Consider the following 15,689-nt stretch of genomic DNA (forward strand, 5'->3'; position numbering starts at 1 on the left):
AATTGATTTTTGTTTAAATTCTGTGATTTAAAAAAAATGGTTGTCTTTTGCCTTTGTAGTTGTATCTAAATCTAGTTGCAATACACAAGGTCTGCAAAATTCTGCTGTATTGCATGTGCTGTTTAGGTACTAGGGAAGGAAGTTTCACTGGAATATTATCTACAATCTGCTGTGCACATCTTTAGCGTGACTATTCTTAGCAACTTAATTGATAAGTATGGTAGCAGATTCAACAGGAATGCCTGTCTGAAATATGCAGAGTAGGCAGATTGTAACATTAAGCTGTGCAATGTCAATTTATCCCCAAATCAGACCTTGAGGATGTTGCTAACATCAAATGTTCAGCATATTTGGATATGCTTATGTGTGTCGTGATCTGCCTGGTTGGCACGCAAACAAAAGCTTTTTACTGTACCTCGGTACACGTGGCAGTATTAAACCTAAACGAATGTATGGGGGTGGCATCTCATTTAAGGTGTGGAGATTACTGAAGATAATCCATTGAATGTGGAGGCTGGTGGGGTGAAACCCTGTCACTGCTCTGGGTGGCAGGAGAGGGGGTTAGAACTAGATGCAGTTGAGAGGTTTGTCAATTATGTTGGAGGGACAACCATGGTTGAGGAAAATGGAAGCCCTCTCAGTAGTACTGATGTGGATGGAACCAGAGAGACTGGGAAAATGGAATGTAGTTACAGAAGGCAGGATGTGAGGTGACTTAGAGAAGATAGAATGGGAATATTTGGACTTGTAGTGGTTATTTGTCACTAACCCATTCCCTGAGGTAGAAGTAGAGAAGTCAGAAAGGGGTAAAGAAAATTTGGAGATAGGCCACGTGAAAATGAGAGCAGGGTGGAAATTAACAGCAAAGGGTGAGGCTATCAGTGGTGACACAGATGTAACTGAAAGAGACTGGGCTGGGGAGAAAGAATAGAGTCAAGGTAGGAAGCAATGATTTCTGTAGGACAAGAACAAACTTAAATAGTTCCACTGCAAGATCACCACCTATGACAACAACTCAGTTTTCTCTATCCATGGGTGCTGTCTGACACCTGCTGGTATTTCCAGCATTCTCTTTTATTTCAGGTTTCCAGCAAATGCAGCGCTCTCTGTAGCTCACATTTCAGACATGTTTTTTTCTGTCTCTCCTGTGTTGTCATTTATCTCCTTCCATTTACGTCTCTTCCAGACGGCATCTACAATTCACAAGCCTTTTCCACTTCCCTTAATCCGGCATTGCCACCTTCTGCATCATTCAATCTCCTTTTGTTTCTACCCCTCCCCCTTCTCTGCGACTTAAAGCATGTTCCATTTCAAACTTGTCCCAATTTTGACAGATCATCACCCTGAGTTGTTAACTGTTTCTAGCTGCACAGATTCTACTTGATCTGCTGAAAATTTCCATCATTTTCTGTTTTTAGTATAATAAGTCAAAATATCAGTTCTTCATGTGCTTTAAGTACTGGTTAGGCCATACTTGGAGTATTGTGTGCAGTTCTGATTGCCACACTATAGGAAAGATGTGATTGCATTGGAGAGGGTGCAAAAGAGGTTCACCAGAATGTTGCTTGGGTTGGAGGACTTTATTTATGGAGAGAGATTGGATAGGCTGGGCATGTTTCCCTGGAGGGAAGGAGGCTGAAGGATGACCTGAGAGAAGTGCACAAGAGGCAGAATAGAGTAGATTGTGAAAATCTTTTTTTCCCCTGTGGCAGGGTTATCAAAAACAAGGGGGCATAGGTTTGAGGTGAGAGGAAGGAGTTTTAAAGGGGATCTGAAGGGTAAGTTTTTTTTACACAGTGAGTGGTTGATAGCTGGAATGCGCTGTCAGAGAAACCGTTGGCATGGATGTGGTGGGTCAAAGGGCATGTTTGTGTGATATATGGTGCTATGACCAGGAAATTCCAGTTCATGTGCACTTCAGTTGGAGTGAAACTAAAGATCGAATCATGTAAACTAAAGCACTAGCAAAAATTAGGTTGTTTTTAACCCTTGCCTCAGCAGCATCTGGGCACAAGAATGTCAAAACAAATTCAAAAGATTCAAGGCATGCTGGTTGGATGTTTGATTACAGCAATTCTCACGTTTCAAAGGCAAAAAGTGTAACAACTGATGAATCTTGCTTACTGGTCAATAACTCTCACCAGGTTAAACAATTTAGTCTGCTTCCTCAGAAATAATTTGCATGTATTCTCTGGGCAAACAACCCAATCAATTTAATTCCATGGAAGCCTGACTTAGTGAGCAATCAATATCCATGTCCTTTTAAACATCAAGGTCCAGTCTGGACAGGCAAGCAGGAAAATAAATATACACTCAGCCCTCTCAGTCAGGGAAAGGAATTCTCAATACTCCAGCTATGTACCTGTATTAGATTACTTAAAATTCAGCTGCAGCATTCCCAACACCAAATGTACTTTATATCGAAACAGTGCCAATGGGTGGTTTCTCAATCCCTCTAACTTGCAGAAGCTTAAATACAAGCATGTACCTGAAGGCTGCAAACAAGTAATTTGACCTCGTACTTTTTGTCACTTGGTGGGTCAGGGAATTCTGCAGCATCCTGAAATGGTTAGGTTTCCATAAAATAAGACAATTGCATTGTCTTAATATTTTTCAAAAACTAGATTGCTGAATCTGGGACATACATGATAAGACTTGCTATGTTTTAAAAAAATAAATAAACTGAATTGGCCCTGCATCACTTTAACTGAACCATAGGCCTCCAGTCTACACTCTTTTAGCTTTGCAATGCAATTTGCAACATACAGTTGGATATGTGCACGTTTAGAAATAAACCTTCTTGTAAATTTGCTTCAAATGTATTTATAAAATGCAATTGCTTCATTCCAGGTATAGCTTTGTGATCAATATTCTTTGCAAGCCCACAGTCTCACATCTATCTTGACTACACTTTCTCCACCCTGCTTTCTGTAGGGATTCTATTCCATTCTCCCAGTTTCTTCACCTCTGCCACCTCCTTTCTGATGATGACACTTTACACACTCATGCTTTTCCGTTGCCTAGCTTTTTCCCTCCCCTCTATAACGTTGTCTGTTTCATTTTCTGCACTTGTACTCTAAACATTTTCTCCCACCCAGAACAAGGATAGGGTTCTCTTATTCCATCCCTGAGGAGTCAAAAACCAGGAGATTAATTTGAACGAATTGGTAATAGAAGGAATAAATGATGGGGATTTGGAACTCGTTGCCTGAAAGGATGGTGGTAGTGGGATTAGATTGGGAGTTTGCTTTTGATCAGCATGACTGTGATGGGCTAAATGGCCTCCAGTGTTGTAAATTTTCTATGATTGTTCATTTGAAATTGATGCAGAAAATTGTAATGTATCAGTCTGTACTTCCAAACCATAAATGGCATTTCCTCACCTGTGAAAGTATCAATCAGCTTATGAGACCTGAAAGTTAGAGAGATGGTCAATCACATTCTTTTCAATAATCATTGGTCTGGACTTGACTATAAACCCATAGAGAGAAGGACAGCTCACCTCAAGCTGAATTCTCATTTGCAATGTTTGATTAAAATAACCTCAATGTACATGTACAGAAAGTATTTGGCCCGGATGGTGTCCCTGGTAGTGTCCTCAGATATTGTGCTAATCAGCTGGTGAGGGTATTTGCAGACGTATTTAACCTCTCCCTGCTTCAATCTGAGGTTCCCACCTGTTTTAAGAAGACCACTATCATCCCAGTACCTAAGAAAAACAAGGTAACATGCCTTAATGACTACTGACTGATGGCTCTGACATCCACCATCACGAAGTGCTTTGAGAGGCTGGTCATGGCATGCATTAACTCCAGCCTCCTGGAAAACCTCGACCCACTGCAATTTGCCAACCGCCAAAACAGGTCTACAGTGGACGCCATCTCCCTGGCCCTGCACTCATCGCTGGAGCATCTGGACAGTAAAGGCACTTACATTAGACTATTGTTTGTTGACTACAGCTCCACCTTCAATACTATAATTCCAAGCAAACTCATCACCAAACTCCGAGACCTGGGACTCAACACCTCCCTCTGCAACTGGATCCTTGACTTTCTGACCAACAGACCACAATCAGTGAGGATAGGCAGCAACACCTCCAGCACGATTATTCTCAACACTGGTGTCCCACAAGGCTGCGTCCTCAGTCCCCCTACTCTACTCCCTATACACTCATGACTGCATGGCCAGATTCTGCTCTAACTCCATCTACAAATCTGTAGGTGATACCACCATAGTGGGCTGTATCTTAAATAACAGTGAGTTGAAGTACAGGAAGGAGGTAGAGAGCTTAATGACATGATGTCATGACAACAACCTTTCTCTCAATGTTAGCAAAACAAAGAGCTGGTCATTGGCTTTAGAAAGGGGGGTGGTGTATATGCACCTGTCTACGTCAATGGTGCTGAGGTCAAGAGGGTTGAGAGCTTCAAGTTCCCTGGAGTGAACATCATCAATAGCCTGTCCTGGTCCAACCACGTAGACGCCACGGCCAAGAAAGCTCACCAGCGCCTCTACTTCCTCAGGAGGCTAAAGAAATTTGGCATGTCCCCTTTGACTCTCATCAACTTTTACTGACGCATCATAGAAAGCATCCTATTCAGATGCATCACGGCTTGGTATGGCAACTGCTCTGCCTGAGACCGCAAGAAACTGCAGAGAGTTGTGGACACAGCCCAGCAAATCATGGAAATCAGCCTCCCCTCCATGGACTCTGTCTATACTTCTCGCTACCTCAGTGAAGCAGCCAGCATAATCAAAGACCCCTCCCACCCGGGATATTCTCTCTTCTCCCCTCTCCCATTTGGCAGAAGATACAGGAGCCTGAGGGCACATACCACCAGGGTCAAGGACAGCTTTTATCCCACTGTTAAAATACTATTGAACAGTTCCCTTATACGACAAGATGGACTCTTATCATAACAAGGTAGATTGTGAGGTCCTTGCACCTTATTGTCTACCTGCACTGCGCTTCCTCGGTAGCTGTGACACTTTATTCTGCATTCTGTTATTGTTTTACCTTGTACTGCCTCAATGCACTGTATAATGAATTGATCTGTACGAACAGAATGCAGGACAAGTTTTTAACTGTACCTCGGTACAAGTAACAATAATAAACCAATACCAATCAAAACGTGTAGTCCTGCCAACTGTTTATGAGGTGATGCTGAGCACCAACCATAATGTCCTGTTGTGTCATCCAGTCTCTAAAGGACCAGCTGCAGAGCACTGGAAACTTTTAATTTGTACTTGGTTTGTTAAACAAGTTACCAGATGTCTTTGAACACTGAGAATTTCATTAATGTTGTAAGAATACATTGACACAAGTGACAATGGGTGGGAACACCGGTGAATGAAGATCTGTAAGAATTTGGTTCTCCTTTCTGGGCAGTGGTAGAAGTAGAAAGAAAGGTCCTTCCTCTCCTCTTGCTGGTAATGCTCTTGGTGTATTTGTTCCTATATAGCTTACTGAAATAAATGATAGTGTCATACCAATTGAGTTCTATTTTGTTTTGCTTTGATTCAGTATTTTGTGGTGACGGCATCTGCCTTTACTGGGAATGCGCAGGGTTTTGGGGCACTGTTTGAGCTATATTTTCAACATTTCAAAGCAATATTCAGTATTGCAGTAGACCTGCTATTTGGCACATATTTGGAATATTTTATTCCTATTAATTTTCAAATGTTTTTTATTATTGTATCTTATGGCCTCACCCAAGTTAATGTGTTTGATGCTAGTGAGATACAAAACAACAATGCATTTGTGAATTATTACTATGGCTTCATTCAGCATACCTGAAAGAATGTGAAATATACAGCCAATAATTCAGAAATATATAACACTGCTGATGAATCCATATCTGTAATCTACTGTGTAGTGTGAAGAAACTAATCAACAGCTGTTACTTTGCAAATGTTTGAGAGTGGTTTATGAGGGAATTATGAAAGGTTGCATTGAAAAGCATTCTGCAGACAACGGCTATGGAATTGTCCCAAATAGTACGCTTGCACTGTGCAAACAGTTTAGAAATGTATCTTTTTAACTTTTTCGTGTTAGTTTCAAATGAAAATTATATAATTGCTCCACACTTTGGATTGCCTTCATGAATATCAATGTGTATGTTCTGTTCTGTTATTGAGGTGTGTGAATTTCCACATGCCATGAGGTATATGTTGTCATATTTGAGTACAGTTCTGATTGTTGGCCATGCAATTAACTCCTATATTTAAAAACATGTAATTGTCCATTGGATTCGCTGGTTCTTAAAATATTTTAATGAAGTTGTGATCTAAAAATTGGAATGTGATATTTCAAAAATCTCTGGAACAATTATCTTTTAATAAATAAAACAAACTAGAACTAAGCCTAAGATTTCCCTCACTTTATTTAAATTTGCTGAGGTAAACATATGGCCCATATATGACTTTGAAATTAAACTATGGAAGAGGATCTTGCCCTTTTTTGTTGTTACTTTGTTGGATTTTGTAGTGTCTGGCTTTTTCAGTCTCCCATGTGCATGAGTGCTGTCCTGACACTAGCATTTATTGACTGGATGGAGCTGTACCAAACAATTCAATTTTCCTATAGTCAATTTATGCATGTCCTTATGAACCTTGTAGTTTTTGTTTTACGGATGGTCATTTGAATGGTTTACCATAACAAAAATACTTGTGATGAATTGTAAAATAATTAAGTGAAAATCCAGTGCTTTGCTCAGCAGTTGCAATGGCTTTAATCCTTTTTTTTGTGCTTCACAGGATTATTAAGTGGTCAGACTACAACCAGCAACATTAAATTGGAAAAGCTAGATTCGCAGCAAGTACTGAAGCTCTGTTTACGCTACCAGGATCATCTGCATCAATGTGCTGAGGCAGTTGCTTTTGATCAAAATGCCCTGGTTAAACGAATCAAAGAGGTAGGATGGAGCAAGGATTGAGAATCAAAGATAAAATTGGAAAGATGAGTGAGCATCTGTAACATTGTTATTCATCTGCAATTAGCTCTCTGTGGCTTCCTCTGTTTTTATTTTGTAAATGTCAGGGTAGAATAATTTCCACACTTGTCTTCTATGAGCTGAGTTGGATTTTGGCAAACTAAGTAAATTTGTGTGTTTTGGTGTTTATATGAGTATGATGCTTTTGCTCCTCATTGTTTTGGCACAAAGTGTTTTAAATTCTCCAGGGATATTAACACGAATAATAAGTAAATGAAGTAGAATTGATTGCTTTTTGTCTGAGCATCAAATATTACTAATTTAGTTTTGATGAAAATAGGAATTTGCCCTAATAGAAATGTCAGTGAGGCAGTTTTTACTAGATGAGTCTGCCATGTTTTTTGCCGGCAAATATTGAATCTTTTTGTAGGTTGCTTTATAGAAATTTGTAATTCTTTGTCAATCACTTGCAGTCATACCTACTCCAACTAATTTAATGAGAGACCTCGTGTAGTTTAATCTTAGTACTGGATCTGGGCTGGGGTCAGATCCCTAACAGGGGTGCCCAAGCCACCTTTGTGAACTAATGTGTGAACCTGTCCAAGTATCTCCTGTCATAATCTGGGTCAAGGTTTAGCAGGGGCTGGCTTCTAAATTTATTACTTCTTTTAAATTTATGCCACCACTTTCCTGTCCTCAACCGAAAGTCCAGTTCTCTTCACCCGTTCCCAGTCAGACACCTCTTATCCTTCATTCAACTCTGGAGGAACTATGGACTGGTGACTGAAGCTCAACTGTCCATTTCCCTCTATAGGTGCTGCCTGACCCGCTGAGTTCCTCCAGCGCCTTTGTTGGTTGCTCCAGATTTTCAGCACCCACAGTCTCTTTTGTGTATTACTCTACCCTGTTTTCTCTTGAGTCCTTCTTCACATTCCTTTTGAAAGTTCAGGACCCATTTTTCATTTGCGAAGTAAAAAGAAGCTGTTGAAAGGATAAAAATAGGCAAAAAAACAGAAGGAAGAAATTAAACTAAATGAAGGAACTGATAAAAGACAGATCAGTGTGGATTATATTTGTGTAAATACATGAAATGTGCTAAGGCTGATGAGCTGCAGGCACAAATAGGTGTGTGGTTATATCTTGTAATGGCAGTAAATGAAACATGACACAAGAAAAAGCAGGGCTGGGCCCTTCATATCCCTGAATACAATGTGCTCAGAAAAGATGATAGGCAGGGTGGCAGTACTGATTGAAATGACATGGTGTTAGAGAGAGATGTCCTTGAAGCAATAACAGAATCCATTTGGTTAGAACTAAGAATCGTGTTTCTGAGGGTATTCTTTGGGCTACCAAATAACAAAGGTGAAATAGGAGAGCCAAACCAGAACCAGAGCTCCTTAGATGATGATAGAGAAGATGATGAATCAAAATAAGGGGGTTTATAGCAAATGTCACTGACAAACAGGTTGAATATAGAAAGCTGGGAGGGAAGGTGAAAATGAGAGCCTGGCAAGGAGAGGGATGAGAACAGTTAATACAAGGTGGGAAACCCAGAGGTCTTTGGGGGATGTAAATAATAAGCAGGAGGAGGGGTGGGATTGATTAGGGACCAAGAGGGTAAACTATGCATAGAGGTGGAAGGCATGGTTGGAATACTTTTGAGTACTTTGTATCTTTCTTTACCATGCAATCTCAGCAGAGGTAACAGTTATAATGGAAAGGGTGAAAATTGATGAGGAGGTTAATGAGAGGTTGTCCAGGCCTAAGGTAAATATGCTGGATCTTCTGAAGGCCCACTTGGCAGTTACTGCTGTAACTGCCAGATGCTTAACAGCCTTTCCTCTTTAAAAGTTGCTGGTGTTTACAGGTGTTTGCTGATTGCCTCCTTCATTTGCCTGGTCAGTACACTGGGTCTGCTGAATGGCAGAAGATACATCCATGCCTAGTGAGGTACTGATAAAGTGCTGTGACCCTCCTGGCCTTAGGCCTCGAGCGAAACTAAAGAGAAATTTAAGGGTGGGACTACCCATTTACAGTTGGATAGTCACTGTGCTGTGTAGAACCTTGGCGATCAGTGTGGAGCACACAGTTCACTTCCAGCTTGTAATAATCTTCCATTCCTCCTTTGATGCAGTGATCGTAGAATAATGGAGTTATACAGCACAGAAGCAGGCCCTTCGGCCCACTGAGTCCATGCCAACCATCAAGCACCCATTTACACCAATCATATTCCCACCACATCAATCTCCCCACATTCCCACCAATTCTAAACCACCCCCCCCCCCCCCCCCCCCCACACACACATACACACTCACTCACTCACTCACTCATCTACACACTGGAGGCATTAGGCATTTGGAGTGGTCAGTTAACCCACTAACCCACATGTGTTTGGGATGTGGGAGGAAATGGGGATAACATGCAAATTCCACACAGACAGTACTACCTGAGGTCAGAATTAAACCTGAGTCCCTGGAGCTATGAGGCAGCAGCTCTAGTAGCTGTGCCACTGCCTTCCAGGTAGTGCTGCCAGAGAACTGGAAAATGGCAGGTGTGACAACCTTGTTCCAACGGGCAAATCATTTTTGGTAGCTGCAGGCCAGTGGTAAAGAGGCATTTTAAAAACAATCAGATAAAAAACAGACACTTGAAATTTGAATTGATGGAAGGGAATGGAACCTTAAAGGCAAGTAGTGTTGGACTAATCTAATTACATTTTTTTGAGTAGGTAACAGTGAGGATTGATGAAGGGAATGGAATAGATGTTGTTTATAGGGAATTTCAGAAGACATTAGACTGACTGGACTGCTCTTTAAGGGGTGGGCACAGACATAATAGAATAAGTGGTCCCCTGTGCCATAATGATTCTGTTTTCTTTGTACATGTGTACAAGAATAAATCTGTAGGTAACATGGAAAAAAAACAATGTCTTACATAAGCAATATAAATAATAAAGTTGCAGTCAGAGGAAGAGTGGGGATGATTATGGACCAAAAGAGAGTTCGGTAGTAGAATAGGTTCTCAGGCAATTACATCCTTGTTTCTCCAGGGAAGCAAGGATGAAAGTTTTGAAGGCACTGGGCAGAATTTTCTGTCCGACTTTGGTGCGCCGGAGAACCATCAGTCCAATGCACATGTTAAATAACCTGTTTATTAATAGATATGATGTGGATACTTTCAGAGATGATGAAGAAACTTAACAAGCATTTAGGAAAAAATGAGTTGATAAGTGAAAGCCAGCATGGGTTTGTTAAAGATGATCCATGTAGACCTACCTTTGAAGTAAAGAAAGGTTGGTGAGGGTGCTGCGGTTGAGGCTGTGTATCTGGACCTTCAAAAGATATTTGATAAAGTACTACATAGTAGTCCTAAATAAATTGAAGATCCCAACAGGATAAAGAGAACAGTAGTTCTGTGCTGAGAGGCATTAAGCTGAGAGGCAATAATATATTTTTTAGATCAGAATGAAAAGTACAGTTGTGTCCTGTTTCTCCCCCCACCTTTCCTCCAGAGATTGGTATTGAGACCTTCTCTGTTTTTGAAATGTATTAATGACCTTGACTTGAGTATACACAGTACAATTGCAAAGAATGCAGATGAGTGAAGGATTGTAAACATAAGCAGGTTATGCTAACTGTTAATGAAGCATTGATTAGGCCCCGGATAGACTATTGTGGCCAATTCTGAAAATCCCATTTTATGAAAGATGTAAAGGCTTTGGAAAAGATGCAGATGATGTTTACTGGACTGGTACCAGCAATGAAAGACTTCAGTTATATGAAACTACAGTTGCTCTCTTGAACAAAAAAAGATTAAGGGGAGATTTGATAAGGTGATCAAAATCGTGAATGGTTTTGATAAAATAGGACAAATTGTTTCCAGAGGCACAAGATCAATAATCAGAGGGCACAGAATTAAGGTAAATTGGGAAAGACCCAGAAGCAACATAAAGAAGAAAAACGTCTGTGCAACGAGTTTTGATCTGCGATGTACAGTTAAAAGGGTAGTGAAAGTAGGTTCAATATTAGGCTGAATTTTCCAGTGGTAATGATGGTGAAACTATTGTTCAGTGTCATTACACCATAAAACTGACAGCACCTTCAGGATTTCACTCAGTAATGTTGAAATGTCAAAGCTGTTGTCATTGGCTCAGCCTCCTCTGTAGAATGTGCTATTTCCAGTCCCCTCCAACACTTAGAGATCATTGTGGACTTAAAGTTTCAACTAACTTGTCTTTCTGTAAAATGCCCTGAAAGTATTTGTTGCATGAAGTCAAAATGAGACTTTATTTATATATAACTGCACAGCAAACTCTTTTACCCACTGAATAAGAAATGAATAGGGGACTAGGCCAGCTGGGTCCAGCCCAAATGACTTCTTAAAAATAAAGTTTTTTCCTTTTAACATGTCTATTTTTGATAGTTTAGCTTGTATTTTAATCATACATGCTACAACGTTTGTATAGCAACACTTTAAACAATAAGTAAAGATTATACTTCTTTCCTTCCTAGTTTGCTATCTGAGAATTCTTCAACATGGTTAGTCAGCCAGTTTGATGACATCACAGCTGGATGCCAGGAATCCCTTTGAATTGATTGTTTGAGAACATGCAACACAACAGTTCTCTTCATGGTGGTCACTTGATCTTTGTGGGGAAATTTCTTCAAGGTTAATTATGAATGCCCAATGTTTGCTGACTGTAACTTCTTGGCTAATGACATTTAACAGGGAACAGAATAAAGATTTAAAGAGGAAACATTTTCAGGGCTATGGGGAAAAAGCAGGAACTTGGGGCCAGCAGGGTTGCTTTTTAAAAGAACTGGCCGCCCCCTCCAAACGATTTTATGAAAGTACAACAGTGGTAGAAGAAGAAACAGCAGGAGAAAAATCAAAGTGATGTAGAGTGAAAAGCAAGCCCGGAGAGGAAAGGAAGAGGGAGAACAAGAAAGCAATGGTAAAAGAGCAAAACTAGGGAATGAAGGCAAAATAGTAAAGGAGAAGGAGATCTCTCTTGCAGATTTGCTGTTAGCTAGGGAGACTGATTTTATTTTTGCTGGGTGGTCAGGCTTTTGATTTTGTTTACTTTTAACATTCTTAAGATTTATTTTAGAACATGGATCTCCAATTGAACTATGAAGTAAAGCTAAAGTTGTGTCTGCAAATGTGCATAACTTGAAGCTGATTCGATTTCTTTTTGCCAGTTGAGAAATTGTGTTTTGTTTTGAATGATGGACTGTGACGACCTAAGAAGCTATAAAGCTTGTTTGTGTTGCAGATCTAAGCTCTGTGCCAAGCATTACACAATATATAAAGATATTTGCAGATGTTTCAAACTCTAGCTGTTTCCAATACATTGAGTAATACGTTAGCTTGAGGGATGCAGTAATAGATGAATGTTCCCAAATCCATGAAATGTTTCACACTCCTAATTACCATTAGATTAACATGGAGATCCTGAGGTTGGTGTCAGTAATTTACTCCTCCTCCATGGGCTGTTTTATGGGGTAGCTTTCTCTACTACAAACAAGGGAAATCAACGAAAATCTAAGGTATTTATGAAGTAGTCTCTTGGTTAAATATCCTGAAATGTCACACTTTGTTCCATGTGGTCTTTGAATTCTTAATGACATTCTCCCTAAAACAAATTAGTTGTATATATTTTTTGTGGCACTCACATAAACATTTCAATATATAGTAGATTTCAACAAGTTTTTAAATAAAAAGTTCATTTATGGTATTCTAGCTCCTACCTTAATCTTTCTTACATTTTCAGTGTTTATTTTGTTCTCTGTAGAATGTTTGTAAAGTTAATTAGAAGCTGTACAATGAGGTTTCTTCAACGTGATTGTTGCTCGGCCAGCAGAATGATATCACAGCGTGGCAGAAATTCCATTGAACCCATGCCTGAAAGTAGCCAACAGTGGAAAAGTGGAAGACCCAAACCACAGGGGTGACTAGATTTTTGAGGACAGCTTTGTTGAGGGTGAGCAATGAGCAGCATCATTTTGTGATTCACATTCCTCTGGATCCATAATTTTTTTGCACCACCATAAAACTCCTGACTACATTGGTAAAATTTAAGTAAAACAAAACTATAAGCATGTCTAGAAAGTTAAAAAATTGAGGTAGAACTGCTCCAACTAAAGCATGTATTAAAGTCATGAAACCAACCATCATATCTTTGGATGGCCTTCATAACTTTCTGATGCCTGATGCAAGCCATTTCATTTGTCGTACAGTGTGTATCACGTGATTTGGATGGTATTTTTTCATTCTTTCTGCTTCCAGTGTTTAATTATTTTGTTTGCTTCCTCTTGCTTCCTTCCCATCTTCCCTTATTTTCCCTCCTATCTCTCACTTTACAGAATTAGAAGTAGTACAGAAGGTGATGTTAATGTGGTTTATTAATTAATAAAGGTTTTCTCACAAAATGGAGGGACAGCTGAATATAAATTCAGCCTTGGTTGCTTGTACCAAATTACTTTTGCCACTTCTGACGTTCTGTTCCATTGATGTCATAGGAAGCAATTAAGAATGAACTTCTACCTCTTTATCTGTCTTATGGGTTTCACTGAATGTTTAATTAGTACTTGTGTGATAGTAAGTCGTATTGTTAACTGAAAAATAGTAGAAACAATGCCCCAATTACCCTTGCATGGTACTTTTAAACAATGATTATTTTGCAATAATTTTGATCACTTACTAGATCAATGTATACAAAAAAGTAAATAAGTGGATCTGCGTATTATCTTAAAATATTCCATTCTGGATTGGTATCAGTATAGTTAAGGGGCAAATATTACACAGTGTATAAGTGGAATTTTATTGTACTTGCATCTTTTATGGAGACGATTCTAACATTTTGTGGCCCTTAAGATTAATTGGATCTGTAATGTAAGCTTGTAAAGATAAATGACACCAGTGTTGCATGGTCTTTTATGTGACCCAAGGATCCTCCATTCTGTAATATAGTTCTCTGAGATTTTCCACTCCTGATCAAATTTATTGTCCTTTTTACTGTTAATTTATTGACTTCCAAGTTAACACCCTCCCTGTGCCTGTATAAGACTAAGGTATTTGCACCAGCTACTCGGATTTGAAATTTGTGTTTTCCATGTTTTTTCTCAAAGCCCATTGATGGTTGCGCAGTGACAATTGTGTAATCCTATGAGATTTAAAATGGGGCACTGAAATAATTGTTATCTATTTTTCTTCCAATCTTGCTTTTTTTTTCAAAATGTTCTGAGTGTCCAACAGTTCTTCTGCCAGAGCCATCAGTGTGTGGGAACATTTTTTTTCTGATTCTGGATGTTGGGAAACCTCTCCATAGGGGATAATGGACTGCTGTGGCAAAACTACATGTATGCATGAGAAATGAAAATGTCTGCTTTACTGGTTTGCTGCTTCTGGCTTCTGCCTCTCCCCCACTTCTAACCTCCTTACCCTTTTGTTAACCCCCTGTTGTTTTGGGGTACCTCTAGCTGCACTGCAAATCTGTGTCTCAGCTATTTCATTTTCTTCCTTGAACACATTGATATATTTTCTAATCAGAGACAGCTTGCACAGGCTAAGTTGATTACCTTATCCATTATTTTAGCTTGGAAATCACAAGTTTTGTCATCTGGGGTTCTGGAGGGTCTGTAGCTGTTTGCTTAAAATTGGAAATATAGAGACTTTGTAATAATATCTCATAATTTCTGTGATAACATTAATTTAATGGGAACACATTTTCCCCTTGCTGAACTATGAAGTGACAACATGAACAGGCAAAGGACCATACCAATATTTATAAGATAACATTTTTTTTCCCCTGGTTTCCACTCCATTTAAGAGTCTATGAATTAGATATTTAAATTTTCCCTTTCTTAGTTTATATTTTACTTTGTTTGTTTTTCTTCATTTACATTTCTTCTAATATTTTTAAAATTTGTATTTATCAGATTACTTTGTGTGTTGTTGGCTCATGCAACTCAATATTATGGTTACACCTAAAATATTTAATTATCATTGGTTCATTTCGAAGAAGAGCAGAAATGATTGACTTTTAAAGCAACCACGTCACCAGCAAATCTTACATTTTGAAAGTTTTCACATTTTTGTATCTAGTTATATGAAATGAATTTTATCTGTTTCTATGTATATATGGAGAAAAATGTGTTATTTTGGAGTAACTGCACAGCCTAATGAATCATCCAATATTTTCTTTGTTGAGCCATGGATGTCCATTTAAATATATCAGAGCCAACTGTATTGCAATTCTGAGTATCCTTTATGTACATTTGCAAGGAATTTGGGGTAATTTAGACTGAATTCTAATGTGTAGTTGTTGGTAGCATCACATGGTCAGCACTGCTGATTAGTTGCTTTTCTAAATCTGGTTTGCAGTGTATGTAATTCAGCAATATGTAACCTATAACATTTTGATGCTAAATTGGTATTCTTAGTTGGAGAGTTGGTACAGATGATGGCTATGTGTTACACACTGGTTTAAGGGGAAAGATTTACTAGGAACCTGAGGGACAACATTTTCACAAGGAGGGTGGTGCGTTTATGGAACGAGCTGCTTAGACTAGCTTAAACGGGTATCTTAATCGGCATGGATGAATTGTGACGAAGAGCCTGTTTATGATTCTAAGTCCCAAAGGAGATGCTTTTCTGATGTTCATAATTATGTATTATTGAGGCAAAATGCGGAAACCGGATTTCTGGCCAGCTTTGTTATATAATGGAATCTGAGCTTGGTGAGTGAAACAGTTA

General features: G+C 39.1%; 1 protein-coding gene across 1 annotated transcript in view; it reads left to right on the forward strand.

Moving 5' to 3' along the window:
- Positions 1–15,689, forward strand: part of borcs5 (BLOC-1 related complex subunit 5) — a 47,678-nt gene that overhangs the window by 20,715 nt on the left and 11,274 nt on the right. The window contains exon 4 of the mRNA XM_052030366.1: positions 6,757–6,914. Within this exon, the coding sequence (XP_051886326.1) occupies positions 6,757–6,914 (158 nt within the window). The remainder of the gene's footprint in view (positions 1–6,756; positions 6,915–15,689) is intronic.

This window comes from Pristis pectinata, chromosome 15 (genome assembly GCF_009764475.1).
Source record: "Pristis pectinata isolate sPriPec2 chromosome 15, sPriPec2.1.pri, whole genome shotgun sequence".
Taxonomy (NCBI): Eukaryota; Metazoa; Chordata; class Chondrichthyes; order Rhinopristiformes; family Pristidae; genus Pristis; species Pristis pectinata.